This window comes from Gadus macrocephalus, chromosome 5 (genome assembly GCF_031168955.1).
Source record: "Gadus macrocephalus chromosome 5, ASM3116895v1".
Taxonomy (NCBI): Eukaryota; Metazoa; Chordata; class Actinopteri; order Gadiformes; family Gadidae; genus Gadus; species Gadus macrocephalus.
The window spans coordinates 5,882,759-5,910,101 of record NC_082386.1 but is presented as its reverse complement, the minus strand read 5'-3'; the positions used below and the strand labels follow the sequence as shown (position 1 = coordinate 5,910,101).

Below are 27,343 nucleotides of genomic sequence, written 5' to 3'. Positions count from 1 at the left end.
ACTAGAGTGAGTGTCACTTCAGTTACTGCTTTAATTTTTCTCAGGTAAAAAAGCAGTAGAGAAACAGTATCTTTTTTGGTAATTAGTTGTTTGAATAATTATTCTTAATGTTGTTAAATGTTTAAGTTGTTAAGTTGTTAATAAATATTTTCTTCAGAGCAAATACATTTTTCTGTCTTATTTTAATCTAATTGACAGCTAAAAGTTAATATCGTATCGTGATATCGCGATACTAATTTTGATATCGTATCGTATCGTACTAAAAATGTCATATCGTTACACCCCTAGCGTCGACACATAATAGCGGCCGAAGCGTCGCGTCGCGTAGCCTTTTGGACGCGTATGCGTAGCGATGCGTCGGCTATGTAAGGGCCCTAAGCCCGTGGCTTGAAGCCATCACGGTATTTGCTGTGCTGCAGCTCCTGTAGTTGGAGGCAGTTTCTCAGGCTTGTTGCTCCCAGCTGCGGCCCGCTAGCTGAAGATTTGAGTCTTCCAAATCTTCAGATGGATTTCCACGGATTATGATCTTGAACAGTTCATAGCCAGCTTTGATAATGTCACTTTTCTCGGCTCTGATGTCACTGAACACATCCATGGCCCGCTCTGATTTGTCAGTCTTGCAGAGCTTGCTGAGCAAAGTTGGTTTGCTAAACCCAGAAATTGCTGATAAGGTATCACAGCCAGAGATGCTATATTGGAATAAAAGGTATGACGGTACCTCACCGGGAGTGCCTCTCGAATCTTTCCGACATCATAAGATGTATCCTTTAGCTGTCGTGAGGAAGACCGGGTGGTTTGCCCTATGATTGACCAGCATAACCAGGATGAATGTGTCCTCAGCCCTCACCTCAACAGAGGACTCTGTTGCCTCATTTAGAGCCGCAGACACGATGGAGGCATCAGCATCATCAGAGCATAGTTGAACACTGATCCTACCTCTTTAAAAGGTCTCAGCAAGAAGCAGAACGAGCTGGGCCTCGTTCTTCTTGTTGTCAAGAAACTTTTCCCGTGGAACGATGCTTTTTTCTTCACTGTAAAGCGTATTTGAGTGTCTAGAAAAGCGCTATATAAATTCAATCCATTATTATTATTTCATTATTAAGTCTGGACGAATCTGAATCTCACAGCATGCATTCTTTTTTCGACGATTGTCAGGTGCACGATACAACTTCCGGCCTCTGTCTGGGTTATAGCCACATATATGATTTACTTTCAAGAGAGTTTTACTTTGGAAAAAAACGAAAGACCTTTCAAACTATTCATGAGAACATAGAATACAGGTAACTTACAAGGGTATTTTTCATGCATTACAACATTGATGCCCTTATTAATTGGCATCAGTTTGGTTTGAAATGTGGTGGGGACAGAGACGCAATCTGGAATGCATTTTCAGAAGTGCTGGGGATGCACCTTATTTTTCTTTAGCGCAGGTCATTAAAGGTTCTGAAAGGGATACCTTTGTAGCTGTGGGGAAAAACGATCTGTCTAGTTACTGGACCAGATGAAATGAGACGGAGAGGTAATAAAGTCTGTCGGCACAAGGACCTTGGATTTATTAAGTAAAGTGGCAACGGTTATACAGAGTCATAAAGCGTGAGAAATCGAATATGTCTAAGTCCCTAATCAGCGCTGATGGTTCGTCCGGAGCTTCGCCTCCGTGGAAGGTCTGCTTCAGAAGAAGATCAAGAGTCCCTGAGTGATACAGTCTTATGCTGTATCCTCCTCTCGATGAGGGGTGTGCGTTTGAGATGTGTGTGGTTCTGTGTGTTTTCGCTGGACCTTGGCTCCCAGGCCCCTGGTCTATGCCTCCTAACGGGGGAGAGCTCCTCGTGTCTCCGGTGTGATAAATTAAAACGGGGGAGTGCCCCCCGAAGTGTCTCCTGTGTGATAATTTAATGTGGCTTTCCCGTTCTTGAGGATGACTGGTGCATTGTCTGAGTGTCTACCATTTGCCTGGGAAATGGGGCCTTCGGCTCTGGCCTTGACCTGACTATATTATCATGTTTGTGTTATGTGTTTGTTGGGTTTAGAGCAAGAGTCGACTATATATTAATGTGCCTGCCATGTGATGTGCTCATCAGGTTATTTTTCCCAACATAGCTTACTAATTAATAAGATTTATACAAAAAAATGATGTCTGACACGTTTTATGAAGAAAGCGTTTTCAAAAAGCATTGGACATGATGACCCACTATGTTCTGCTCCATGATGAAGTGACATGACATGACCTATACCAAAATAAACAAAGAGGAGGTTATTACCTACGTGTTTAAGTACAGAAGGGGCAAACGTATACACACAGCACTACAAATGTCAAGATTGAAAAAGCTAAAAATAATTATAGCTGAACGCTTTATATCACATCATTAGCTGGCTGTTCTCAATTCACAACACACATCCATCCAATCTACATGGCATTCTGAACGAAACCCATGCACTCCCCCCTCCCCCCCCCCCCCCCCCCCCCCCAAAAAACACAATTATTCCATAATTCAAGCAAAGCGAATGACCAAAAGTCACTTTGTGTCAACAAGAGACTGACTCCACCGACTCCACTATCGTAATCTCCACTAGTCTATACCCAACACCGTAAGAACGCAATCACTGGATAATTTAAGTTAGGCTACTTGGAGGCTATGGCTAGTAGTACTATTTCAAGTTAAAACAGCTGACCACATGAGGGCAAAAAACGAGTTATGTTATTATAACTCTAGTTCTATGATTGTAGGCGTAGCCGTCTAGGCTTCGCCTTATGGGCTTGTCCCGTGCGCGCGCCTGCGCACGCTGAAAATTCAGACTATGCACCTATCAGCGTGGGCACCGCCCACATTTCCCACGGTATCGTGTCTATATAACGCGGTGTATACCGTCTAGGGGTGTAACGGTACACAACAGTCACGGTTCGGTACGTACCTCGGTTTTGAAGTCACGGTACGGTACAGGACGGTTCGGTTCATAGTTATGGTGAAAAAACGGATTGCTTGACAGAACGAACAAAAGTTTAATTAGTAACGAATTAAACACAACAGTTTTAGCTGTCAGTATGAAACATACAAATAAAATGATGCAATTCTCCAATAACCCTAACATAAAATTAATGAAAAATCCAGTTTTAATGCTCAGTCTAGGCTCTTTAAGCTGGTATGTAAACAAAGAGTTTGTAACATATTCCTGCAGCTCTCTAAAGCTCTGAAGTTCTCATAAATATAATCAATCATTAAATAAAAGTGCAACTGCAGCCTTAACTTAAATTACAGCTTATGTATTTTATAATCTATTGGTGTTTTCATTGCCTCTCGTAGGTCAGAGGCAATGAAAACACCAATAGACCTGGTGATGGCATTTGCCCGTTCTGAATTCCCAGACAGGTGTAGGGGTTGATTAAATAGTGTAGGGAGCTGGGTTTGAACGATTTGAACAACTTTTTTTCATTTTGCAGCGGTGACAGTAAAGGTGCGAACACACCAAGCGCGTACCTCGCGTACCATGTACGTGCGTAACGCAGCGAAAATGTTGCTTGACCATTTTGTGTCAAAAATGGTCAGATACGCGCGTACGCATACGCGCGTAGATGAGACCGTCCAAAACTCCCCCCCCCCCCCCCAGCCTGTGGCTGCGCTGGATTAAGGAGTCCGAGGAAGGAAACCCAAACGCCGCCGTGTTTGGATGGATGATAGAGCTTGGATCGGGTTAGATTAAATAATCTCGGATATAAATAACAATAATCGGGTTAAATAACTTCACATGGTGTGTCTGGTGTGTTTCCAGCATTCGTAGTGTTGATCAGCAGAGAAATAGTCCGCCAAGACGTTGAGGTTGCTTAGCAATCAGAGACTCTGTCCATGCAAGTGAACGGAGCGTTCACTCTTCGTCATAACTATCAAACCAAACATCCTTCACATTCACCGAGCGAACATTATGAGAGTAAAATGCACATTTCTCGCTAGAAATGTTTCCATAAACGCATTTAATGGCGTAACTATGTTACTATTTCCACTCAGAATAAAGAAAGTTGCCGGCCGTGGCTGCCATGGACATGGCTGCTCTGGAGTCCGAGGTAGGAAACCCAAACGTCGCCGTGTTTGGGTGATAGAGTTTAGATCGGGTTAGATTAAATAATCTCGGATATAAATAACAATAATCGGGTTAAATAACTTCACATGGTGTGTCTGGTGTGTTTCCAGCATTCGTAGTGTTGATCAGCAGATATATAGTCCGCCAAGACGTTGAGGTTGCTTAGTAACCAGAGACTCTGTCCATGCAAGTGAACGGAGCGTTCCCTCTTCGTCATAACTATCAAACCAAACATCCTTCACATTCACCGAGCGAACATTATGAAAGTAAAATGCACATTTCTCGCTAAAAATGTTTCCATAAAAGCATTTAATGGCGTAACTATGTTACTATTTCCACACAGAATAAAGAAAGATGTCGGCCGTATGCTTCTGTCCAAGCTCACTACTCTCTGCCAGTGACGTCGGGTCAAGCTCAACGCTGATTGGCTATTGCGGCGCGTATGAGTGTAAAAAGTTCAATTTTTTGAACTCCTCGCGTACATGTACGCGCGTATATGTACACGCGTATATGTGCGCGCGTATATGTGCGCGCGTATATGTACGCGCCTCATACGCACCTACAGCGAGTAAAATGTTGCTTGGTACGCATGATACGCGTGTACGCACCTCATACGCGCGTACACCAATGCTTCCCTATGGAAAAATTGCCGATTTTATACGCGTGGTACGCAGGTGACGCGTTTGGTGTGGCCGTACCTTAACACCTGGATGGTGCCGTCACGTTAAAATTGTACCGGGGGCGAAAATTTGTGCAAGTTCGATGTGTTTCCATTTGCATAGACGATCGCTGTTGAACAATGTCTGCACACAGCTTTCGACTTGTCCACTCGTCTTTCCCCATTGTGATAATTAACCTGGAATCCAAAGTTCTCCCACACTTGGGATTTAAATGACAGGGGGGCATCTTCAAGCTCCGGTTTTCTGTTGTCGCTCGCCATGCAGTTCGCTCTCAGTTCGCTAGTAGACATCAATCCACACACAGCAGTGTTGTTTTCGTCAGGCAAGACGAAAACGAAAATGACGTCGTCAGACCCCTTTTTTCCATGACGAAAATGAGACTAAGACGAACGTCACCAAAGCCATATAAAGACTAAAATGTGACGAAAAATGTAGACATTTTCGTCAGACGAGAACTAGACAAGACTAAATTGTTAGTGAGTGGACGAACAAAGTTTCAAAACATGCTTTTTTCCCGCCAACTATAATATGCGGAAAAGAAATGGAGAAATGGAGCCAGCTGCTTGTCCTAACAGTCACGCCCCCATCACACACTAAAAGCCTCGCTCGCGCGCAGCTGCGCCTGCACGCACACGGCACACACGAGTGTGCCGTGTGCGACGAGTGCGACAGTCCGACGAGTTTTCGTCGGACTAAAACTAGACTAAAACCTTTTGAGTTTTCGTCAGACTAAAACTAGACTAAAACTTTCAAAGATAGAAATGACTAAAATGGGACTAAAACTAAGAAGCATTTCGTCAAAAAGACTAAAACTAAATCTAAAATGCCTGCCAAAAACAACACTGACACACAGTCGCGATCGCGCTCTGCTACTGCTACTACGCGGAGTTCGCGCACGTGCGAGCCGAGCCTAATAAGGCTAAACGGTCCGGGGGGAACTCCGACTTCAAGTTTTAAGTTCCGCACCGCAAAACAAGCCTTTACATTCGCCATATTAACGCTATGTACGCCACATTTACGGACCGCGGTACACCTCTGTAACCGCACCGAAGTGCCTGTACCGTGACGGTTCGGTTCAAATACGTGTACCGTTACACCCCTAATACCGTCGCTCATCCTCCAAGCTTTTCTTTCAGCAATTGGAGGGTACAGCAGGTGGGAAACTAGACGGCTACGCCTACAATCATAGAACTAGAGTTATAATAACATAACTATCGTTCTATTTCATGTAGGCTACGCCGTCTAGGCTTCGCCTTATGGGCTAAGGTGAAGCTGCGAGCGGAGCCCGATCAATGTACTCCTGCTGGACCCCAGTCAAAAAGACCTAAGTCACCAGAACACATTAAGACTCAAAAAGCCAAGGAAGTGTAAAACACAACAGCTTTATAAAAAACTAATTCCTCCTAGATCAAGCAAGGCAATGATCAAGGGAGAAAAAAGTGAGTCTGTAAAGACTCCGGCTCTATTCCGTGCTTCATGGAACCCATGAAAGGAAAAGAAAAACCAGAGCAACTAGGTTTCCATTAGGTCCGCTACCACCGGGGGCGGAGCTACGGAATTCGGCTCTCCAATAATGGGACTCTCTCGGCCGTTTCTTATTTGAAGAAAACGGCGGGAGTGCCATACTGGTAAACAAAACCACCAGACAATTGGCGAGCCAATTGAAAACCCCCTAGCCTGTTTTTCATTTGAAAAAAGGTGGGAGAGTAAGACTGGTAATCAAGTCCAACTCGCCAGTCGGCGAGAGGAAATCCAACCACGACGCTTTAAAGAACATGTCTATATTCTTAAGCCGTGAAAGGGGTCCCGGACTCTAGCACAGAGTTGCCGAGTGAGCCCCTGGACATGTCTAACATGTAAAAACGGACAAAGGGGCCGGGGGAAGACCAAGACGCAGCCGCGCAGCTGTCTTCCACCGAAACGCCCTTGAGTAGAGCCGTTGAAGCGGCCACGCTCCGTGTGGAGTGAGCTTTAACGCCCAACGGTGGCGCCAAGCCCTGCCGAGAGTAGGCTAGGCAAACACCCTCACATACCCAGCGAGAAAACCGCTGCTTAGAGAGAGCGCGGCCCCTGCTAGCGTCGCTATAACACACAAACAACTGTTGTGTGGAGCGGAACGCTGCCGAGCGATTCACGTACATAGCCAACGCCTGAACCGGGCACAGGAGATGCAACTCCGCCTCCGCCTCACTAGAATGAGGCGGGGGGTGAAAAGCCTTAAGCACAATATCCCTCGACCGAAAAGAACTATTAATGTTCTTCGGGAGGAACGCAGGATTAGGTCTGAGCAACGCGAAGGAGCTGTCCTCGTTTAGCAACAAGCAACTCGGGCTGACAGACAGAGCGGTTAGCTCACCGGCCCGCTTGGCAGAAACCAAGGCCAACAAGAGCGCCGTCTTAAATGACAGGGCATCCAAAGGGGCCTGAGAGAGAGGCTCGAAAGGATCCCTGGACAATCCGCGCAACACGGTGGGGAGATCCCAGCGTGGTGTAAGCACGCGTGAAACAGGCCTAACCCGTCTAGCCCCACGCAAGAATCTCTTGACCAGTGGATGGCTGAAGATCGGTCCACCATCACAGCCTGCATGGCCAGCCGAAACGGCTGCCGCATAGACCTTGATAGTGGAGAAGGCCAAACCTTTTTCCAATAAGTTTTGCAGAAACGAAAGCACGCTTCCCACCTCGCATTGAGATGGGACAGCGTGGTTCGTCTCACACCAATTAGAGAAGGCGCACCACTTCGCCGCATAGAGGGAAGAAGTAGAAGGCGCACGAGCACTCTGAATAGTGTTGATAACCGTCTCAGGCAAACCTTTGCCCTGCAGGATCAACCTCTCAGGAGCCAAACCAACAGCCGTCCCGAGACATCGGGCGGGTGGTGCACCGTCCCGTGGGCCTGTGAAAGCGCATCCGGCCTGAATGGTACTGGCCAAGGCGCCGACCGCGAGAGCGCGGCCAGCTCTGGAAACCACAGAGCTGAACGGTTCTCCGGGGCCACTAATATCAGGGACAGTCTCTCCTGTCTGACCCGTTCCAGAAGAGGAAGGATCAGCTGGAGCGGGGGAAACGCATACAAGAGAGCCCGCGGCCAAGGTGTGTGTGCCAACGCATCTACCCCCAACGGGGGAAGATCCCGAGGGCTGAGGGAGAACCACCACCTGCAGTGCGTGTTCTCCCGGATCCAAAATTAGGCCACTAATTGATTCACTGCTCCCCAAATTCCAAGCTCTCCCTCAAGATCAGATGCTGTCAATCGACGAACAAATGGTGCTGTCACACTAAATTTGTACCGGGGGCGAAATTTGTACCGGGCGCGTCATCATTACGTAATCCATTACAAACCTGCCCTGCAACAGATGATCGCGTCGTCCGTTGCCGGGAAGGTTTCAAGAAACATTCGCGCTCATGTTGCCAAAGACGAAATAACATGATACAGTTAACGGATCGCTAGATGTTTTGTTGGGTTCCTTAATAAACCAGAGGTGTAGCCATGGTTTCAACATTGGGGGGGACAAATGCCTGGGGGCGGGGTCCGCCCCCCCCCCCCCCCGAGGCAAAGATTTTGAACATGCATTAATCTGGTGCACTCTGAGAGCAAAATCTCAATACCTTGCACCTAATTTTGAAGACCTTTTTAGGGATGGATGTTTAAAACACTTTAATACTGGATGTGACCAAGCAGTCTGGGAGTGTGGAAGACTTGAAATTAGGAAAAGGATGACACACATATACTTCAGAGCTCTGTTTTCCTTTACTTTTTAAATTAAATATAACATTTTGTGCTCCTCAATATTTCAACCAATCCAGTCCTTTTTTTTTTCCACATTACATTCATTGATGTTTTGTCTTTTTTACAAAACATACACAAACAAACACCTGCACCACCACAACAAGGACACAAAATCCAGCCAGTTCTTACTTCCATTACATTTTTTATTGCATAACCATCACATTTGCCAATGCTGAGTAAAACCCACCCAGGTGCATCTATCTCATGGACCTAAATAGAAGTCACCCCAAAACTTTTGTTACCCCTCAGAAAATATAGATTTTCTGATATTTTCATCCACTTGTTTAATAAGTACATAGATGAGTTTCATGAGAGAGCGCACTGAGCTAATCTCATTGTGAAACCATTAGCCGTATTGAATGATGCACTGTTAAAGAATTAGACATGTCAAGGACATAACCTAAATGTTTTCTGATTACGGTAGTTATGGATTAATCTATGAATACATACATTATACAATGTTTTGTAACCTTGAATGAAACTTGACTTAATAATTATTATATTGCTATATTAGCAACTGCAACGCTGCTGTGTAGAGTTGTGTGTCAACTGAAGGAGGCGAGAAAAAAAAAGAGATGAAGATGATGAAGACAGCGATTTTAGTATCGATAATGTTGCACATAAGTATCTAATCTGATATTTTTATTTTTTATTTTGATCGATTAGTATCAGAGTATAATCTTTTTTGACAACCCTACACTATATACATGTGTGTTAACAGGATTCTGCGTGAATGTCATGATTCGGTCTTAACCTTTCATATTTACTCCTCTCTTAGGCGACTCACCTATATGCCACCACTAGATTGACAAACTCTCCCTGTGCTTTCATCCTCCAAACTTTCTGTCTCTCCCTCTGGCTCACTAGCTCTATTCTGAACACAACAGAGGAAACATGGAAGGAATAATATCACAGATATCAGCAAACTATTTACCAGTAGACTACTGAAACACACTATAGACATCAGTGCCACTGCCAACAGGATTCTGCTCTAATGTAACAATTCGGTTTAAACCATTAATATTTACGCTTTTATCCAAAGTAACTTACAAATTGCATTGAACATAGGAAAAGCCAAGGCTCTATTAGTTTCCAGAACTCCTCTCTTAGGCTACTCACCTCTATGTCACTACCAGATTGACACACACTGCTTTCATCCTTTCATCCACCAAAGTGGACATGCCACAGGGAAGAAATATTATCAGTACTGTTCCTTTCTCAGATAGTCAACAAACCACTTTTGATCTGAATGACAATAATTCTATGGCTAGTCTATTAACTCTACTGTACTGTAATGCTACAACTGATAGGTTAACACTTCTCATTTTCTCACCCCTCTTTAGTTACTTTGCTTCTTTTCTGAGACGAGGCAAAACATTGCCGAATGTCTCTGCAACCCTCTTGCTTCCTCTTGCTCATGACGACTGTGAAATAACACAAGCAGCACTAACATCATGAGAGACAAGTTAAAACTTCATGCAGGCTTGTTGTTACAATGTACAACATTGATAGTTCCTAAAATGGAGTGCTGAGAATGGTTGCGCACTTCGTAGGCCTACAGTGCATGTGAAAGATTTACCCATGGTGACATACACAAGTGTGTGTGTGCGACACAGCCAATTTTGAGGCAGGCCTGGCTAACATGAGATTCTACTATCATCCTTACCTCCCTTCTCCTACTCCCAATCATTTGCTCTTCTCTTTCGCTCTCCAAACCTCCAAGCCTAGTTACCCTGAAGAGGATGGTGAATTCACTTAAACCAGCAAAGGTTGCTAATGCATATTTGTTACAGCTTGCCAACACCTTTACTGTCACTGGCATTTGTTAATTTGTGAATCAGGCCTCTCTCTCTGTCTCTCTCGCTCTCTCTCACACTAAGCAGCACCAAATACAATCTTGACGATTTTTGTAGTGCTGTGTGTAGTGTAGGCACACGTTTGCCCCATTCTGAACTTGAACACGCAGTTAATTTCCTTTCCTAGCTCCTCTTGTTTATGTTGGTAGCTTAGCCATGTCATGTCACGTTGTCAACATTGGATACATGGAGCAGAACATAGTGGGTCATATGTCCGATACTTTTTGGAAACGTTTTCTTCATAAAACGTGCCAGACAGATTTTGTATACATTTTATTCCTTAGTATTAGCTACATGGGTATGCCGTATTTCAGAACCTTTCATTAACTGCACTAAAGAGAGAAAAACTAGTGCATCCTTATTCTGAAAATGCACTTCCGAATGCATCTCTGTCCCCAGCACATTTAAAACCAAACTGCCCATGCATTTAGATCTAATGGGGAATATTTCGGAACATTGAGACGTCGGCATAATGAGGCCGAGGCCAACGTCATCTAGCTGGCTGATTACATAGGTAACACATAGCTAATGATGCTGCTCGCTAGAGAAGCGACAACAACCCACGAAATTTGAGAGACACGATCAAAAGCTTCATAACTTACCTGTGTTTTCGATCATAACACGCCACTCATTTGCTGTTGTTGATGTTTTTGATTCCGTGGTCATGTAAAAAAGACGGTTGATGACCAATGCAATCGAGTGACAAGTCACCGTCACCGAGCCGCACGTGCGGGGACGAATCAAATCATGGATCTATCCCATTGGCTAGCTAGCCCGAACAGCCATATTCTCATTGGCTGTAAGAGCTGTAGATGGAATCGGATTGAGTTATTAGGGTGTGCGGCGCGCACTTTGTGCAGAGATGCGTTCAGGGAACGGAGTGTACTTCAGGGAAAACCTAAGTGTTCTACCCATAGAAATATTGAATTGCTATATCCCTATTCCCAGCCATTTATTGGGGGGGACATTTTGGGCATATCTGAACATTGGGGGGGACTTGTACCCCCCAATGTATATGGCCGCTACGCCTATGTAATAAACACACGATGTATCTTGGAACAGACATCAACATGCAGCGCGCCAATCCAACTGCGCATGCTCCGTGTGACGGTCTAATAACTGATGTTGATATCATTACAGATAACACTTGTTTTTACTTTATATTTGTATTGTATTTAATTGTTTAATCAAATTTAGCAAGTAAACTGAGTGTTTAAAGCAGGTCAAGGACGAAATAGCACAATACAGATAACGGATCGCTAGATAGAAGGTTCGCGAATGTTCACGTCATTCGACGCGATCGTCCGTTGCCAGGCAACGGACGAAGCGATCATCTGTTGCCAGGCAGATTTGGAGTGGATTACGTCTGGATGACGCGCCCGGTACAAATTTCGCCCCCGGTACAAATTTAGTGTGACAGTGCCATTCAAAGGCAGATCTGTTCTAAAGCAGTACATCCCCAAAAAGCCCTACAAATGGGGATACAAAATCTTTGTTTTGTGCGACACAAAAGGCCTGGTGCACTCTTTTGACATTTATGCAGGGACATCTGATCCTCCACCAGGTTCACCAGACATCGGGGCAAGCGGGAACATCCTGCTAAAACTTGCACAAGTTATTGAAGGCTCAGTCAACCACCTGCTGTACTTTGATAACTGGTTTTCCTCACTCGATTTGTTTGTGGCTCTTGCTAACAGGGGGATACCAGCCCTTGGCACTGTGCGGGAGAATCGTCTGCGAGGCTGCAGTTTCAGCAAAGACAAAGAGCTCAAAAAGAAGGGAAGAGGGACATTTGAGGAGCAACAGGCTGTTGTTGACCGTGTGGAAATTAGGGCTGTCAAATGGTTTGACAACAGAGGGGTGAACTTTGCCAGCACTTTTGCAAGTGCCCAGCCTGTTTCCCTCGTAGAGAGGTGGGACCGAAAGCAAAGGAGGAAAGTGTCTGTGGAATGTCCAAGCATCATCACCCTTTATAATAAGTTCATGGGTGGTGTTGATGCACTTGATGCCCTAATCGCCTACTACCGCATCCACATCCGGTCTAAGAAGTTCTACCACCGATTCTTCTTTCACTTCGTGGACATGGTGGTTGTGAATGGCTGGTTGCTCTATCGGCGTGATTGTGACAACTTGAATGTTCCACGGAAGAAGCAGAAGGACTTGCTGGCTTTCAAGGCTTCCATTGCACAGTCCCTCTGCATGCAAGGCAAAGATCTGTCGGCCAAAAAGAGGGGGCGACCTTCGTCTGACGTGGAGCGAGAGTTCCAGAAGAAGCAGCGCAGGGGACCAACTAAGGCTATTCCCACAAAAGATGTCCGTGCTGATGCTGTGGGTCACTGGCCTCAAATCGACAGTGTGCGGCAACGCTGCAAGTTCCCAAAGTGCACAGGCCACACGAGCTTCAAATGCGCAAAATGTGACGTTCACCTGTGCCTCAATAAGAACAAAAACTGCTTCTGTGCATTCCACGAGTGTTAAAAAGGGGGGAAAAAACCATGTGCACGAACCACGTGTGTGTGAGGGGTGAGGTTAACCCTAAGGGCTACATAGTTACAGAAAAACACTGTTTTTTAAACCTTGTTACATTGCTGATGTGTGGTATGATTGTGTGTGTGTGTGTGTGGATTGGGGGTGGGTTAGGAAGAAGGATATGCATTGAAAAGGGGTGTGTGTGTGTGTGTGTGTGTGTGTGTGTGTGTGTGTGTGTGTGTGTGTGTGTGTGTGTATTGGAATAGAAAATAATTGCTTCAAATTAATGAAATGCTGTACCTTACGTTAAATAAAGGATGATAGGATGAAATAAAACATTGAAACATTGGATAAAATATTGTTTTTTCACTGTTATATCACTGTGTTATTGTTATGTTATTATTGACCATTATGCCTGCTGTAGCAAATTTGCAACATACCAAATTGACCCCAAATTGACCATTATGCCTGTTGTCGCAAATTTGTAACATACCAAAATTTCTATTTATTTTTTGTGCAAAAGTGAAAATAATAATCTCAGCATTATTTACCATCTACTTTAAGGTAAAAACACAAATAAAATATTTTTTTATATGCAGCTATATAAATTCAGGCGTTAAGGGGTGGTCGCCATAACATAAGTTCAGAAATGTCTTGGATGCTGCGCCACCTGTGTGAAGTTGCCCAAAAAAAGAAAAAAGAAAATAGTTTGAATCGCCCAAATGATTCGAAAATGTTTTAAGCGCTGGTTTGAACCGGTAAAATGACAATTTGCTACGCGATCGCCAGATAGATAGGCTACTCATGCTTGTCCATTGAGCACTTGACATAGCCTCAGGAGGGTCGCCGCTGCCGCATAGCCTTTGGCACTTTTGAATTGGTCTGAAATAATATGCCAGTTGGCATGCAGCAATCCACCTTGACATGACCAGCGCAAGTTTATCTGAGAAGGCAACCTAATAGTCGGAAGATATGCTGACCAAATTAATACATTTTATTGTTCTTTTCTCTCCTTCTTTACATAGAGAATGGATCAAGCGTCAGGAAGTTCTCGTGTAAGTTCTTATTTTGAATGCATAATATAATAAGGTTGACTTCTTGTGCAAACAACTGGACTTAATAGAAATAGCATGTGTTTCAACAGCAATATAGTGGCTACGGTCTAGTTATACACCAGTTATACCCAGTGGTGTAGTGGTCCCTGGAGAAGTGGGTATACTCTAAATGTTTGCCCTTTTTTTAACGCAGCCACCCTTTTTTAGAAACAGTGATATTTGGGACTACTCTTTTTAGTTTACTTACATTGGCACATAATTTCTGCTGCTTGATCTCAGGGAGGAAGGATTATGAAATGACTAAACAAATACTGGCCCACAGACTAGTGAGAGACAACTATTCCTTATTCCTGGAATGACACTTATCTCTCACATGGCAAATCAGTAATTTATTTTGTAAACGGTGTCTTTGAACAGCTGATTCAAAACACATAGCATGGGCCAGAGTGTGCCACTATTATGAAATTAACATGACTTGATCAGGAGCAGTTTGTAGGTATTACTGGTCACACAGGCAGCCATCATGAATGTAAAATATAGATGAGGCAAACATGGTGTTTCAGTAATTTTTTGAACACTTATTTAAATAACATACTACTTTTGACAATGCATCCTTATTAATATTTCACCTTAGATTAAACATTAGATTATTTCTCTTCCACAACAATCATCTCGTTAGATATGTATAATATCAATATATATATATAAATATCATATGATGATTGAACATCATCATTCAAATTATTCAACAAAACAATATGTAACAAAACAACAATATTTAGTTTACCAAGAAAAAATATAAATGCATTTACAACACATCAACTGTGATATGCTCTCTGAGCCCAGTACTGGGTTTCTAACCATGATCATACTACAGTATATTCCAGACAGACTTGCTTTCTGCAGGAGTTTTCACACTGCACTGTCTAGAACGCACAGAAGAGGCAGCACGATGGCTCTTCAACCAGGTCTCAAACAGCCTCCTCTCCGACGGGGGCGGGGGGCAGAGCGGGCGTCGACGGTAACTGTACCGGTGTACGATCGCTAACATTAACTGCTGAGCTGATATTGATTCGCGAGGACGTTTGAAATTGTCGAATGAAATTTTTGTTTGGATAGCTCGCTTCATTTTACCGGATTATTATAGATCATTTAAAGTAAACTTGTAAAAGTAAATGTGTCTTTCGCGATATTTACTTCGGCATGACCCGCCTTTCTCTCCCTCCGATTGGCTCATTCGTCGTCATGCCTACAGTTAACCAATCTAATCAGTAAAGGCAGCGAGTATTAGCCAATAAGTGGCAGAGTAGCGTGGGTCATGGCTTCACCGGGGAAAAGTGCGCGATTTCGCTTGCAGATACTACTGAATGGTGCGCATCTGGGGGGGTTTAGAAGTGGGTATACGCAATGCTGACTGAAAAATAAGTGGGTATACGCCGTATACCCGCGTATACCCTGGACTACACCACTGGTTATACCCGTGCGTATGTCCTTTACCAACCCCACTCTCACTCGTGCTATATAGCCTGCGTTTGAAATTTCAAATAATGCTATTGTCCAAAATGTACATGACTATCTAACCATATCTTTCAAAAATAGCCTGAAGAACACACTATTAAGCGTCTTAGAGTACCATATTAAGCGCTATATAAATTGTATTTATTATTATTTATTATTATTGAGACAGCAGTGAGGAATCTGTTGAGCTGCATCAGGAGCGAGAGGGCCTCACAAGCACCTCGCGTGAGAGGGCCTCAAAAATGTGTCTATTGAAAGGCAACAAAGAGCATGTACCCAAAGATGAAATCGTCCTACTGCAGGCAGGTCTCGGCAGGAGGACTGTGAACATCAGTGAGAATGCCGACCATGAAGATGTAAGCTTTTAGTTACTATGAATATCATTGACGTTTTTATTGGTCAGTCTGTCTGTCGCCAGAGTGTCGTCCTTCCGTCCGTCCGTATAGATTCCATAACTTTGCATCCTATCTTTGGTGTGATTTCAAGCACTATGAATGGAAAAAAAAGGATTGTTTTAGTGGCTTTACAATGTCTACATGATGTTGGGAAAAATAACCTGCTGAGTACATCACATGTACATTATAAATATAGCTAACTCCTACCCTAGCCTGATGAGCACATCACATGGCAGACACATTACAATATAGTCAACTCTTGCTCTAACCCAACGAACACATAACACAAACATGATAATATATAGTCAGGTCAAGGCCAGAGCCAAGGCCCCATTTCCCAAGCAGGCAAATGGTAGACACTCAGACAATGCACCAGTCATCCTCAAGAACGGGAGAGCCACATTCAATTATCACACAGGAGACACTTCGGGGGGGCGCTCCCCCGTTTTAATTTATCACACAGGAGACACTGAGGAGCTCTCCCCCGTTAGGAGGACACATGCATATACTAGGGGCCTGGGAGCCAAGGTCAAGCAAAAACACACAGAACCATACACACCTCAAACGCACACACCTGATCGAGAGGAGGATACAGCATAAGACTGTATCACACAGGGACTCTTGATCTTCTTCTGAAGCAGACCTTCCACGGAGGCGAAGCTCTGGACGAACCGTCAGCGCTGATTAGGGACTTAGACATATTCGATCTCTCACGCTTTATGACTCTGCATAACCGTTGCCAAAACCGTTAATAAATCCAAGGTCCTCGTGCCGACAGATTTTATTACCTCTCCGTCTCATTTCATCTGGTCCAGTAACTAGACAGACCGTTTTTCCCCACAATGACAACTTTAATCTTCTACAGATCAGCAGAGCCCTTCAGGAGGAATATCCCAAAATGAGGGGACTATGTGGAGGTGAGATGATAATTTCGTTATGTAATTACCTACTGCTCTTCTCCTATGCTAGCTCCTCTAATACTAATATAATGCTCCATTGATGAGTGGTCATGGTCACCCCAACCAGCATTGAACCTGGGTTTCAAGTGTACCCAACATGACACTTGATCACATTGCCAGTGCGCCAGGCACAGTATGCCTGTCATGTCACAATGGCCTATGCCACGGGTGAGCCTAGTGCACGATGCTTGAATGAATGTGTCACTACTCAAATGCAAACAGCGCATTGGAAATAGATGTATGCACTTTCCGACAGTATATGACTACAGAATGTGCTGATTTTGATAGAGTTATTAGCCTATGAAGCCGCAACTTACCGGAGACGGATGGACAGGCGCTCCGCCGCTGATATGGAGCGCCTGTAGTTGGTGTGCTGACGGGAGATCCTGGCACCAACCCGGGCTAGCAGGTCATCGAACTTGGCGACAGTCAAGCGCAAATACCGCTGGAACCGGCCGTCATCCAGGCGGAGTTCCTGGAGGAGGTGGTGAAACTCACCCAGCTCTAAGCGCCTATGGATGATCTCATGTACCCAAACACGACGGCGTTTGAGTTTATTTCTCTCTTCCAACTTCCACAACACATACAGCGCAGCGATGGTGGTGACCTTCATGTTTGTGGAGCTTTGGAAAGAGAAGGAGCGGGAGAAAATGGGCGGGATCATCTAGCTGCGTTGGCGCGTTGACGCGTTGGACGCGTTGAACCATCACACAATGATCAAGCGTCAGGTTAGGCGCGATACTCGCGTTATCCAACGCGAGTAACGCGTTTGGTGTGGCCTTACCGTAAGCCCGGGGCTCGACGTAGCTCCTCAGTATTTCTCCACACACGTGTTAGATACAATTCCCTCCCTTTTGCTTCATAGTTACCATACCGAAATACTTTAACTAATAAAGTGAGTTAAAAGCGACCAAGGATTGAACTACTTTCTTCAAAAACGCAACAGAGCTCCACCTAACATCACAGGATCTCTCCAGCTCCAGTGTTTTTTGCCCTGGTCGCATCTGTTTTTGAATTTCCAGAAATTTGGCATGTCTGTGCGGCCCAGTCATAAAGTTATGCAAGCTGTTTATAATATCAAAAAGCGTTGAAATGCCAGGAGACACTTTAGCTGCTGTGCACAGGACAAAGTTGAGTCTATGTTAGTTACAATGCACATATATAGCGTGGGGAACCGTCTTTTTCAGTATCCCATGTACCCCTCCTCTGTTCCCCAACATGACCGCCGTCAAACCCAAATCCGACGCACAGCCCCGGGAGCAGCGGCAATGGCTCCAGCACTTCCAAAACCTTAGCCGATATTGCATCTGTTGTCATTTTGTCCGTTTCCACAAATCCCACAGCCCGTTCTTTCAATGTGCCATTGTGCAGGTATCTGACGCATACTGCCAACAGCTCTCTTTTTGACACGTCTTTGCACTCATCTGCTAAAAATAGCATAATGTGTCCGGCTCATCATGTGAATCTGCCTTTTATTTTTTTTACAAGGAGTGATGCTGCGATTTCCAGTATCTCATTTTGTATAGCGTGGTGCATTCTTGGGTAATTCATCCAGTCACCTTTTTATTTCTGGGTCATATTTGGAAACCAGGTCAATCAGTTCCAAAAAATGACCCTTGTTTAATGCTTCTGGGTTTTCCCGATGCCCACGCAATGGGATTTCTTGTTTTGCACAGAACAGGATGAGATCTATTATCATCATGATGTGCTGTCTATGTCTTTCAATGAAGGACTTGTCGCTGGCATCGTTGTTCAGCTGGTTAATAACATTTCCCCGTCCTGGCTGGTGACTTTACTTGAAACCATCCATTTTCCCCAGCGCTGAAGCATGTGCCCTGCTGGCTTCATGTTTGCGGCAACCCTCAGAAAAACGTTTCTAGTCTTTGAAGCCCGTATTAATGAATCTAGCATCATTAGCTGCTTCAGGGAAATAACGACAAGACTTACAAAAAACAGCATCTCTTGAGATGCTGTATTCAAGCCACAGGAATTTTGAGTACCACCTGTCAGAAAAACTCCTATCTTTCCCCGATATGTGTGTGGCTGGGAATGTACAGATTTCGGGCTGGCTTGCAGACTCATCTATTGATGACAGATCCAGTGGAGGTTGTGACAGTTCTTCTTGGGGAACGGCGTTTATAGGCTGCATAACCCTGTCTCCTCCTATAACACATAAAACGCTATCACAAGTTACCTCGCTCTGCCAACTGCACTGCCAATATTATTTTTCTCCAGAAAATGTGCATACAGAGAGCCAGACAGAGACTAACGTTAATGTTAGCTACTTGCCTTGCAGGTGTTAGGGGCAGGCTACGGGAGGATTGGATAGGGAGAGTGCGGCCGAGCAGGATGGTAACTCGTCACTTAAAATTGCAGTTTCCTCCTCCTCGCAGCGTTTCTTGCTGAATTTAAATGAAAACAAGCTGCTTTGTGTTTCATGTGAACTAATAGCCAACTAGCAACCGTCTGCGTCCGTCTCATTGAGCTTGCTTGAAGTCACAGTGCTGAAGTAGCCAACTGCGGCTCCATATTCTCGGCTTTCTAACTCGCCATCTTCTCCTTTTCATGATCAAAGCAAATGCATAAACTGCAACCATTACACTCTCACTAACATTACTACTAGGCCTGTTTATAATTAAGTTATCCTTCTCCAGGTAGATGAGCCGATGGTAAACAAAGACAGATCAAACAGAAATTAAACTAACGGAAAATGCAATGTATCCAATTAGCGGTTAATCATAACAAACTGTAAGCTCCGACTATTTACTCCAATGCAGAAGTGGTTGAGAATGACAACACAGCAGGCACGTACAGAGGGGGGGGGGCGGAGGGGGCTTGAGCACCTGCCCCTTTGCCCCTTGATGCCCAAAGTGCCCTTTTGTCAGTGTGTGTTTTTTTTTTTTTGTTTGTTTTGTGTGTGTGTGTGAGAAAGTCCGTCTCTGTGGCCCAAAATAATAATAAATAAAACAAAATAATTAATAATAATAATAATTTAGATCTACCTTGGCCGGTCACATGATCCACAACGTGCCCTCACGCTGCCCTGACGTGCCCAGACGTGCCCTGCTCGCTAAGCTGCTGGAGACGGCCACTACTAGTCTCGTTAAACCGAAGAAGACCCGAGGGAGTGAACAACTGGTCCGGTGAGTAGGTTCTGCAGCGGTATTCGTTTGTGCACGGTGTATTCTTGCAAGATGACTGACAAAGTGAAGTGAGCAATGAGCATCCTCTGTATCATCCAAATCTGCACACAGACCTCTCACAAATTATAGCCGCTAGTTAACCACACACAGCCTGCTGTGGGGAAAAAGTACATCAAACTTTTTTTGTTGTTGTTTCTGTATGTTTCTCTTGTCATGGGCAAAGTGCATTAGAGAGATATCATGTGTTATTTTACTGTCAAGCTGTTTTTCCCTATGTTTCTAGAGGCAATGAGGCATAGACTATGTTATTTCACTAAAACTATGCAATATGCATATTCACACAATTTTGGACTATTAGCCTACAGTATAAATACAACAATAATAGAAGAATTTGAGTTTTGATTTTCTCAACCTCTCATTTAAACATCAGTACTTGTTTATTTATAACATTTACACACAAATTAAATATAATAGCTATACATACAAATTATATAACTTTTAGAACCTTGTTGTCTTGCGCAAAGTCGATAGTCAAATTGAATAAAAGAATAAAAAAATATTTGTATTTTTTTACTTTATTAGTAGCACTAGGAATAATAAAGGGCAGATTATGAATGGATTAGCCTAAATTTGTGGCTATACAGTACTATTTTTGAAAAGGTATGAAATGTCACTGTGTTTGTGTGTGTTTTATGTGCATCAGATTGTAGTTTAACGATCATATTTCATTCTGCAGAGATGCCTCGTAAGGAGAGGAGGTTAAAACAAAAACAAAAGGAGCTGCGTGAGGCTGCGAAAGGCAGTGGATCACTCACCAGTTGGATGACAAAGAGCACAAAAGGTAAGAATAACACATGCACCAGTTATTTACATTGCAGAGGTATTCAGTTTGAGAAAACAACAGTAACAAACACAATTTCATTGTTGTTGTTCTGTTACATTATCTATCATTATGTATGGTGGGTTAATTATTGATTATTGATTGATTTATATTATTATTGATTAATGGTTAGGTGTAAGAGGTGTTAATTAGACTAATCCAAGAGCAAATTGTGCCTTGTTCCCAGATGGACAGGGAGTGAATGATGAAAGGTCAGATGAGGAGATGGAAGGAGAGAAAGAGGAGGAGATGGAAGGAGAGAAAGAGGAGATAGAAGGAGAGAAAGAGGAGATGGAAGGAGAGAAGGAGGAGGAGATGGAAGGAGAGAAAGAGGAAGACACTGTGCCTCAGAGAAATTAAAGGACAATTCCGGTATTTTGAACATTGAGCCCCCTTTCTGGTTTGTTTAGGCTGAAATAGAGTGGGTGACACCGAAATTTTAACTATTAGTCCTTTCTCGGGTATTTGGCTCATTTTGAATCGCTCCTGCCTCCTTCACAATGGTTGTCTATGTGCATACACCAACCTGTCATCCCAGCAACCCTAAACGTTCGTTTTCGAAAATGTGCAAGTAACCGAGTGGTTAGTGGCATTTGTGAAGTTTAAAAAAAAATTATCGGCGCAATATATGGTTTCTGTCGTGTTTTATTGCACATTTATCGCCAGTTGATTTCAGTTGGAAGACTCATTACTGCTCGTTGATATTACTCCGCCGAACCGGAAAGGTGGGCTGTTTACGTTGGTTTGAAATCTTGTACCGTGACTTGAGCACCTCGGATTAGGGAAAATCATTGAAAATGGAATATGAAAGGTGGCTTCTGGAGGACGCACTCGATTTTGAGTTTGACGGCAGAGGATATCTGTATGAACCAGAATACACCCAAGAGGAGCTACGGGAGATGGAGGCCAGGGCTACGGAGGCGCCTGAAGCTCCGGCTGAAGCGGTCCCCAGGATCGCGGGAAATTGGTGGTGTGCCTGTGGGAAGTGCAGGCAGATGCCGACGGAGCACGAAAGTAGGTGCTGCACGGAGTGGGACCTTGTCGTCACAGCTGGTATGGCCAACCTCAATGTCTCGGTCGACGAGACTGTGTCGCCCTGCATCTCTCTAAATGAAGTGCGCCATCTCCTAAATAAAACCGTGCTGGAGACTTTCTTCTGGGTCCCTAAAATTAACTGGAAGAAACGCCCCACACCCGAAGGACCGAATGGCCAACTGTCAGATAGGTAAGCTACATTGATGTAGGCCTAATGTATTTCATATTCAGATGCCAATTTGTATAATTCGCATGTATCTCGACTATAATGTTTTTGAAAACGGTGCCACCGTCTCATTACTAGTAGTTACTGACCCAGTCTTTGCTCTATCCATGTTTTGTTACCCTCAGTCAATACCGACTTGTGGCTTATCGAGTCATTCTGGAGTGGGCCCTCAAAGGTCAACCACTGGGACGAGGAAATCGCCTTGCATTACCCAGTTGCGTGGTGTGGGCTGTTAGGAATGCGTTCCCATCCCCCACTGGACAGTATGCTGGGTTTAAACCCAGTGAGATAGAGGAATTATTCTGAATTCATTATTTTTATTCTTATTCCAATGTATATCTTACCCTTCTGTTCCTACCTTCTGTTCCTACCTAACTGCATTGCGTTTACTTTTTAATTTCTTCTCAATAAAAAAACTTTTGTTCAAAAATCGTTGCAGTTTTATTTAGAAAGTGCACTAGTGTCTGTAGGCCTAAACATGTTTTCCTAATGGGTAAAGGTAGACATAGGCCGACTGTATTTACAAACACATTTACAACACTACCACTTGAACACCCTACACTTCACTCTTTATGCTGAGGAACCAAGCCTAATACTTTTGCTCTTGTGTAGCCTACTGTACAATAAGGGGTAATAAAAGTGATTCTGATTCTGACATATAAACAAATTTACAATCTGGATCCTTGGTTTTTCAAACATCAGTGTGGCGAGGGAATCTGGATTGATGTTTCCTGATTAAATCTTCCTTGGGGGGTCTCTCCTTAGTGGCAATGTTTGCAGGCCGCTGGACATGTGGAATGTCTTCCGGTGTTCTTTCCTCCCTTCTCTCCAACACGAGTTTCACAAGGTGTTGTGTGAAGTACTGACTAGTAGGCTCATAGATCTTCTTGGCTACCCATTCCTTGCTCTGTTTTGGGAACACCATACTGTATCTTGGAAGTCCTACACAGAGAACATTATTTCTTAGCCAAGTTGTGACAAACACATTTAGGGGCTTACTTATGAAATCTCAATACCTTCTGAAGTCTCTGTCTGCTGTCGGCCGACATTGTAATTGTTGTCCAGGATGGCTAGTTGTGTTCGGGCTACCATGGTGTCGTACCGAAAATGCAGTCGTTTCGGCAGATATTTTAGCATAACGTTGTGGTACACTTCCAAAGATCCTGTAAATTAAAGTGTTTCATTAGACATTGAGAGAGTGACTACATAGGTTGAAAAGTTGCATAGATCTGTTTCATAATGCTATATACCTGTATGTTTGAAGCGAGTCATCTGCTCAAGGTCTTTCAGAAGTCTTTTATCTTCAACAATATTCCGTAAAGACTTGAACACTTGAGACTCTGGCTGGAGCCATCGCTTTGTCCTTTGCTGATCTGGGTTGAGAGCAGGGTGAGGGCATGCCCACTTTCTTCCATCTTGCTCCCATGTGTGCTCCCCACAGATGTGGTGGAGGACTGAGGTCCACCGTCGCTTCAGTTCCTACAGAATATATTACATTTCAAGACTATTTGATAATCTTCTGACGGGATTTCAGTGCAATCTTTATACATTCTTTATGCATTGGGGTTATTACCTCAGCACTCTCACCACAAGATGAGCATGAGAACCAAAAGTGATTGAGGATCGCCCGAATCCAGCCCTGCAGGACCTGATTTTCCTTTTTGTTGGCGAGTGCTACCAGTTTTTTCTTTATGCCTGTGTAATAGTAATGAAACACATTACCACAAATGTGGGTGAGCCAAATGTGAAGGTTCTCCTTCACAGTACAAGATATGTGGTCTTGATACATGGAAGGTCTATCAGGTTATGATTTGATGAGTCATTGAGTCAATCACAATTTACATTGTTTTGATACAACTATTTACCTTTTGATACATGCCAAGGATCAAATTCATGGTGAACATTCTGGAATTCCTCCCTCATTATTTTCCGAACTGATGTGGCCCGGTCTGTAGTGATGAGGTCTATATCTACTCCTTCATTGAAAATGAGATGGTTGAGGCCCCTCCTACAGCCTTGGGACTCCATGGCAACTGAACTGCTAGCTTCCGTTACCTATTGACGAAAGAGAATAGAAATGAATGAATTAGCAATAGCAAAAAAACAAATACAATACACCCACTGAATAATGCTTTATCTATACTCTGTCACCCAGAGTATAGTTTCACAAATCGGACAAGCAGCATTTTAGTTTTACCTGTAGTAGTTGAAAGTGAATGATCTCATTACTGGATAGAAGCTGAAACGAATAGGTGGAATACTTGCAGCTGTAGCCTGTAGAATGTAATAGCGTGACAACATGTGAGTCCTCCTTACTATCCAGAGGAAAACATTTCCAACAGTCTTACAATCCATACCTCCATGTTATTGTATTAAAGAAAAAAAACACACTCACCTGGTGAGTCAGACCTGGCATCTCCACACAGCTCTATGGACTCGCCTTCAGCCTTTTGTCTAATAAGTCGCCTAATGAGATTCTCATGATGATCCTTGTATGCAAAGTGTACTACTGGAATAAGGTAGTCGGATTGGATGGAGTAGTACTGCGATTTCTTCAAGAGTTGCAAGTTTAGGATGCTGGCCCACTCGTGTACTTCAGTGAAAGTTGTTCCAGAGAAAAGCGTAGCAGCAGAAACAAGCAAGTTATTCTGTGCCATTCCTCTTGCATCAGGACATGATGCCCACTTGCCATGATGATTATTCAAACATGTCCATTCAATCTTTAGTTGGCTGCCTGTAGTTGTCACTTTTTTATCAGTGATTTGTGCGGCACATATATGGCATGTTCTAAACAGTTGCATGATGCTAGACTCGTTCACAATCCATTTTCTTTCATCCCACTCCCCTTGCTCTTCTGAGGCACTTGAACTGGAGGTTTCACTTGAACTTGACTGTTGACTGAGGCTGAAGCTCATGTCTTTTGGGTCATCCTCAATGACTGAGGAAATGCTTGTGTCCATTTGAAGCATCTCAGTTTCACAATCATCTGGCTGTTGAAAAGTGAAGCAAAGGAATACTTACAATTATAGTGATAACTAGAAAATGCATTTCCTGCAGAAAATGTGCTGTAGTGCAAAGTGAGGTTGAAAATATGTTTTAATAAAGCCACATAGATTATTTAAGACATAAAGAAACGTATGTCTTAAATCAAGTGATGGGGTTTGAACAAAAGTTCAAAAGTCTAAATGGAGTAAACAATGTAAACATTTGAGAAAATGGAAATGGTTGAAAACAAATAGAGTGACAGCTGAATGAAAAGCGCAAAGCATTGCTAAAAATGCAGAAATGTAAAATAAGTGTGTGTGTGTGTGTGTGTGTGTGTGTGTGAAAGAAAGAAAGAAAGAAAGAAAGAAAGAAAGAAAGAAAGAAAGAAAGAAAGAAAGAAGATACAATAGTTGAGCGCTGCATGCAGCACTCACCTAATAAACATTGTATCACCACAAGTAAGGTAACAATATAGTAACAATATAACTTACAGATAGTGAGAGCCTCTCCCTGATCACAGGGAAAGCAAGGTAACTGCCAGATAAGGACTTCCTTGGGGATTTATTGGATTGGTGAGGCCGTGGCTGTGGACTGGTGAGGACCAAGGATATGCTGGAGGTAGAAGGCTGGTCCACCACACCGCCAACAGCCTGTAACAAGTTGCAAAACACAACATCTCATCAACATTACTGACACAAATATTGTTGTTATGGCTCAGACTGCCATTTGAACGGTGGTTCAAGCGATTATGTTATGCATGGTCGCATATATAATAATATAAGATATATAATATGGGCTATAGATATCTATATATTATATATCACGGCCAAAATCACGGCCGTATGATGCCCATGTCTGATCTAACCTCTGTGGATACCCCATCAGCTCTCTTTAGGAGACGTTACGATCAAAAAAACATTTTAAAAACGCTATTCTAGGTCAAAATACTAGTAGGCCTATAGACTAACTTCAGAATCATCGTCAAAAACATCAAGCAGCAACAACGAACTCGCTGTTTTGGTCCGTGTAACCTTCAGTTCGAGTCAGATGTTCAACCTAAACTAATCATAAACATAACGTTGTACATGATCTAGCTTACCCCGAGGTCTTTTTCGTCTAGCGTTGGTCCACAAAGCGTCGGTACAGCTGCCCTTTTCAGATGCAGTCTCTTCGGACACTTCTTTCGATGACTTGTTGATTTCAGGTAGTCCTCAGGCCGAAAGTGAAAGGCGCAAACGCGATGGTCGGCTTCCCGAAGTACATTTACTGGGGTGTTTATGTCGAACCCGAGGAATGAAAGCCACAACTTTCTGACTCTATGACTTTTAGGTGTGTTGAGAGGAAGCCGATGACAACTCCTTTTTCTAGAGATCTTCCCGCAGTTTCTGACCGCACAAATTCTTCCCATAATCGACTGCACGGTAACCACAGCTGATGCCTTGGTTTTGAACTCGACAGAAAATGAAGTTGAACGTCTTCTTCTTATTATTATTATATATTATATTAGTTATATATATATATATATATACATATAGACCTATATATATTATTATTATGCTTCTTCTTCCTCTGGAATATTGTCGTCAACAGGTGGTCGAACTGTGTAACCAGCTGTGTAACCATGGTTACACAGCTGGTTACACAGCGAGCGGAAGTTTATATGCGGTTGTGAGGTATCTGAAAAAATAGTTCCAATTAGCAACTAACACGGATATAAACCATATATTGCGCCGATATATTTTTTTTAAACTTCACAAATGCCACTAACCACTCGGTTACTTGCACATTTTCGAAAACGAACGTTTAGGGTTGCTGGGATGACAGGTTTGTGTATGCACACAGACAACCATTGTGAAGCAGGCAGGAGCGATTCAAAATGAGCCAAATACCCGAGAAAGGACTAATAGTTAAAATTTCGGTGTCACCCACTCTATTTCATCATAAACAAACCAGAAAGGGGGCTCAATGTTCAAAATACCGGAATTGTCCTTTAAGAGTTTCCTGGGAACAGAAACCCAGGAGGAGACAGAGGCTGGAGGAAAGGTGTCAGAGGTTATTGAGGAGCCCACACAGAATGTTGAGGTAGAGGGAGCAGCTAGCCAGGAGGAGACTGGAACCAGAGGGAGGAAAACATTGTCACACCTACTTGGACTTACCCACCCAAATGATCCTGCCCATGTCCTACAATTAAACATCAAATGTGATGAGGCCTTCATTCAGTTTTGCAACAGTACTGGACCCTGTCAACCAGCGCTCTCATCCTTTCCAAAAAATGAAG

The 27,343-nt window shown here is 43.5% G+C and overlaps 2 protein-coding genes and 1 long non-coding RNA gene across 3 annotated transcripts; 1 reads left to right on the top strand and 2 right to left on the bottom strand.

The window, feature by feature from the left end:
• Nucleotides 1–8,398: 8,398 nt before the first annotated feature.
• LOC132457601 (uncharacterized) lies at nucleotides 8,399–10,752 on the bottom strand. Its single transcript, XR_009525733.1, has 2 exons — nucleotides 9,878–10,752; nucleotides 8,399–9,093 (listed from the first exon to the last, which is right to left on the bottom strand). It is a non-coding gene; the product is annotated as an uncharacterized LOC132457601 (long non-coding RNA).
• Nucleotides 10,753–21,176: 10,424 nt separating this feature from the next.
• Nucleotides 21,177–22,510, top strand: LOC132457600 (P2X purinoceptor 7-like). The gene is made up of 2 exons (XM_060051855.1): nucleotides 21,177–22,044; nucleotides 22,206–22,510. The coding sequence occupies exons 1-2, from the start codon at nucleotides 21,617–21,619 to the stop codon at nucleotides 22,384–22,386; spliced, it is 609 nt and encodes a 202-aa protein (XP_059907838.1). The 5' UTR covers nucleotides 21,177–21,616; the 3' UTR covers nucleotides 22,387–22,510.
• LOC132457599 (uncharacterized) lies at nucleotides 22,084–27,055 on the bottom strand. Its single transcript, XM_060051854.1, has 9 exons — nucleotides 26,165–27,055; nucleotides 25,557–25,715; nucleotides 24,476–25,070; nucleotides 24,278–24,354; nucleotides 23,946–24,135; nucleotides 23,654–23,775; nucleotides 23,331–23,559; nucleotides 23,097–23,243; nucleotides 22,084–23,022 (listed from the first exon to the last, which is right to left on the bottom strand). Exons 1-9 carry the CDS (start codon nucleotides 26,471–26,473, stop codon nucleotides 22,772–22,774), a joined length of 2,079 nt encoding a protein of 692 aa, XP_059907837.1. The 5' UTR covers nucleotides 26,474–27,055; the 3' UTR covers nucleotides 22,084–22,771.
• Nucleotides 27,056–27,343: the final 288 nt, after the last annotated feature.

Excerpts from the sequence above, each read along its gene's own strand:
- LOC132457600 (XM_060051855.1), top strand. The coding sequence starts at position 21,617 with ATGGAATATGAAAGGTGGCTTCTGGAGGACGCACTCGATTTTGAGTTT. Across the intron at positions 22,045-22,205 it reads AATGGCCAACTGTCAGATAG|TCAATACCGACTTGTGGCTT; the intron begins GTAAGCTACATT and ends TGTTACCCTCAG.
- LOC132457599 (XM_060051854.1), bottom strand. The coding sequence starts at position 26,473 with ATGGGAAGAATTTGTGCGGTCAGAAACTGCGGGAAGATCTCTAGAAAA. Across the intron at positions 24,355-24,475 it reads TGCCAGGTCTGACTCACCAG|GCTACAGCTGCAAGTATTCC; the intron begins GTGAGTGTGTTT and ends TACATTCTACAG. Across the intron at positions 23,560-23,653 it reads CTTGTGGTGAGAGTGCTGAG|GAACTGAAGCGACGGTGGAC; the intron begins GTAATAACCCCA and ends TATATTCTGTAG.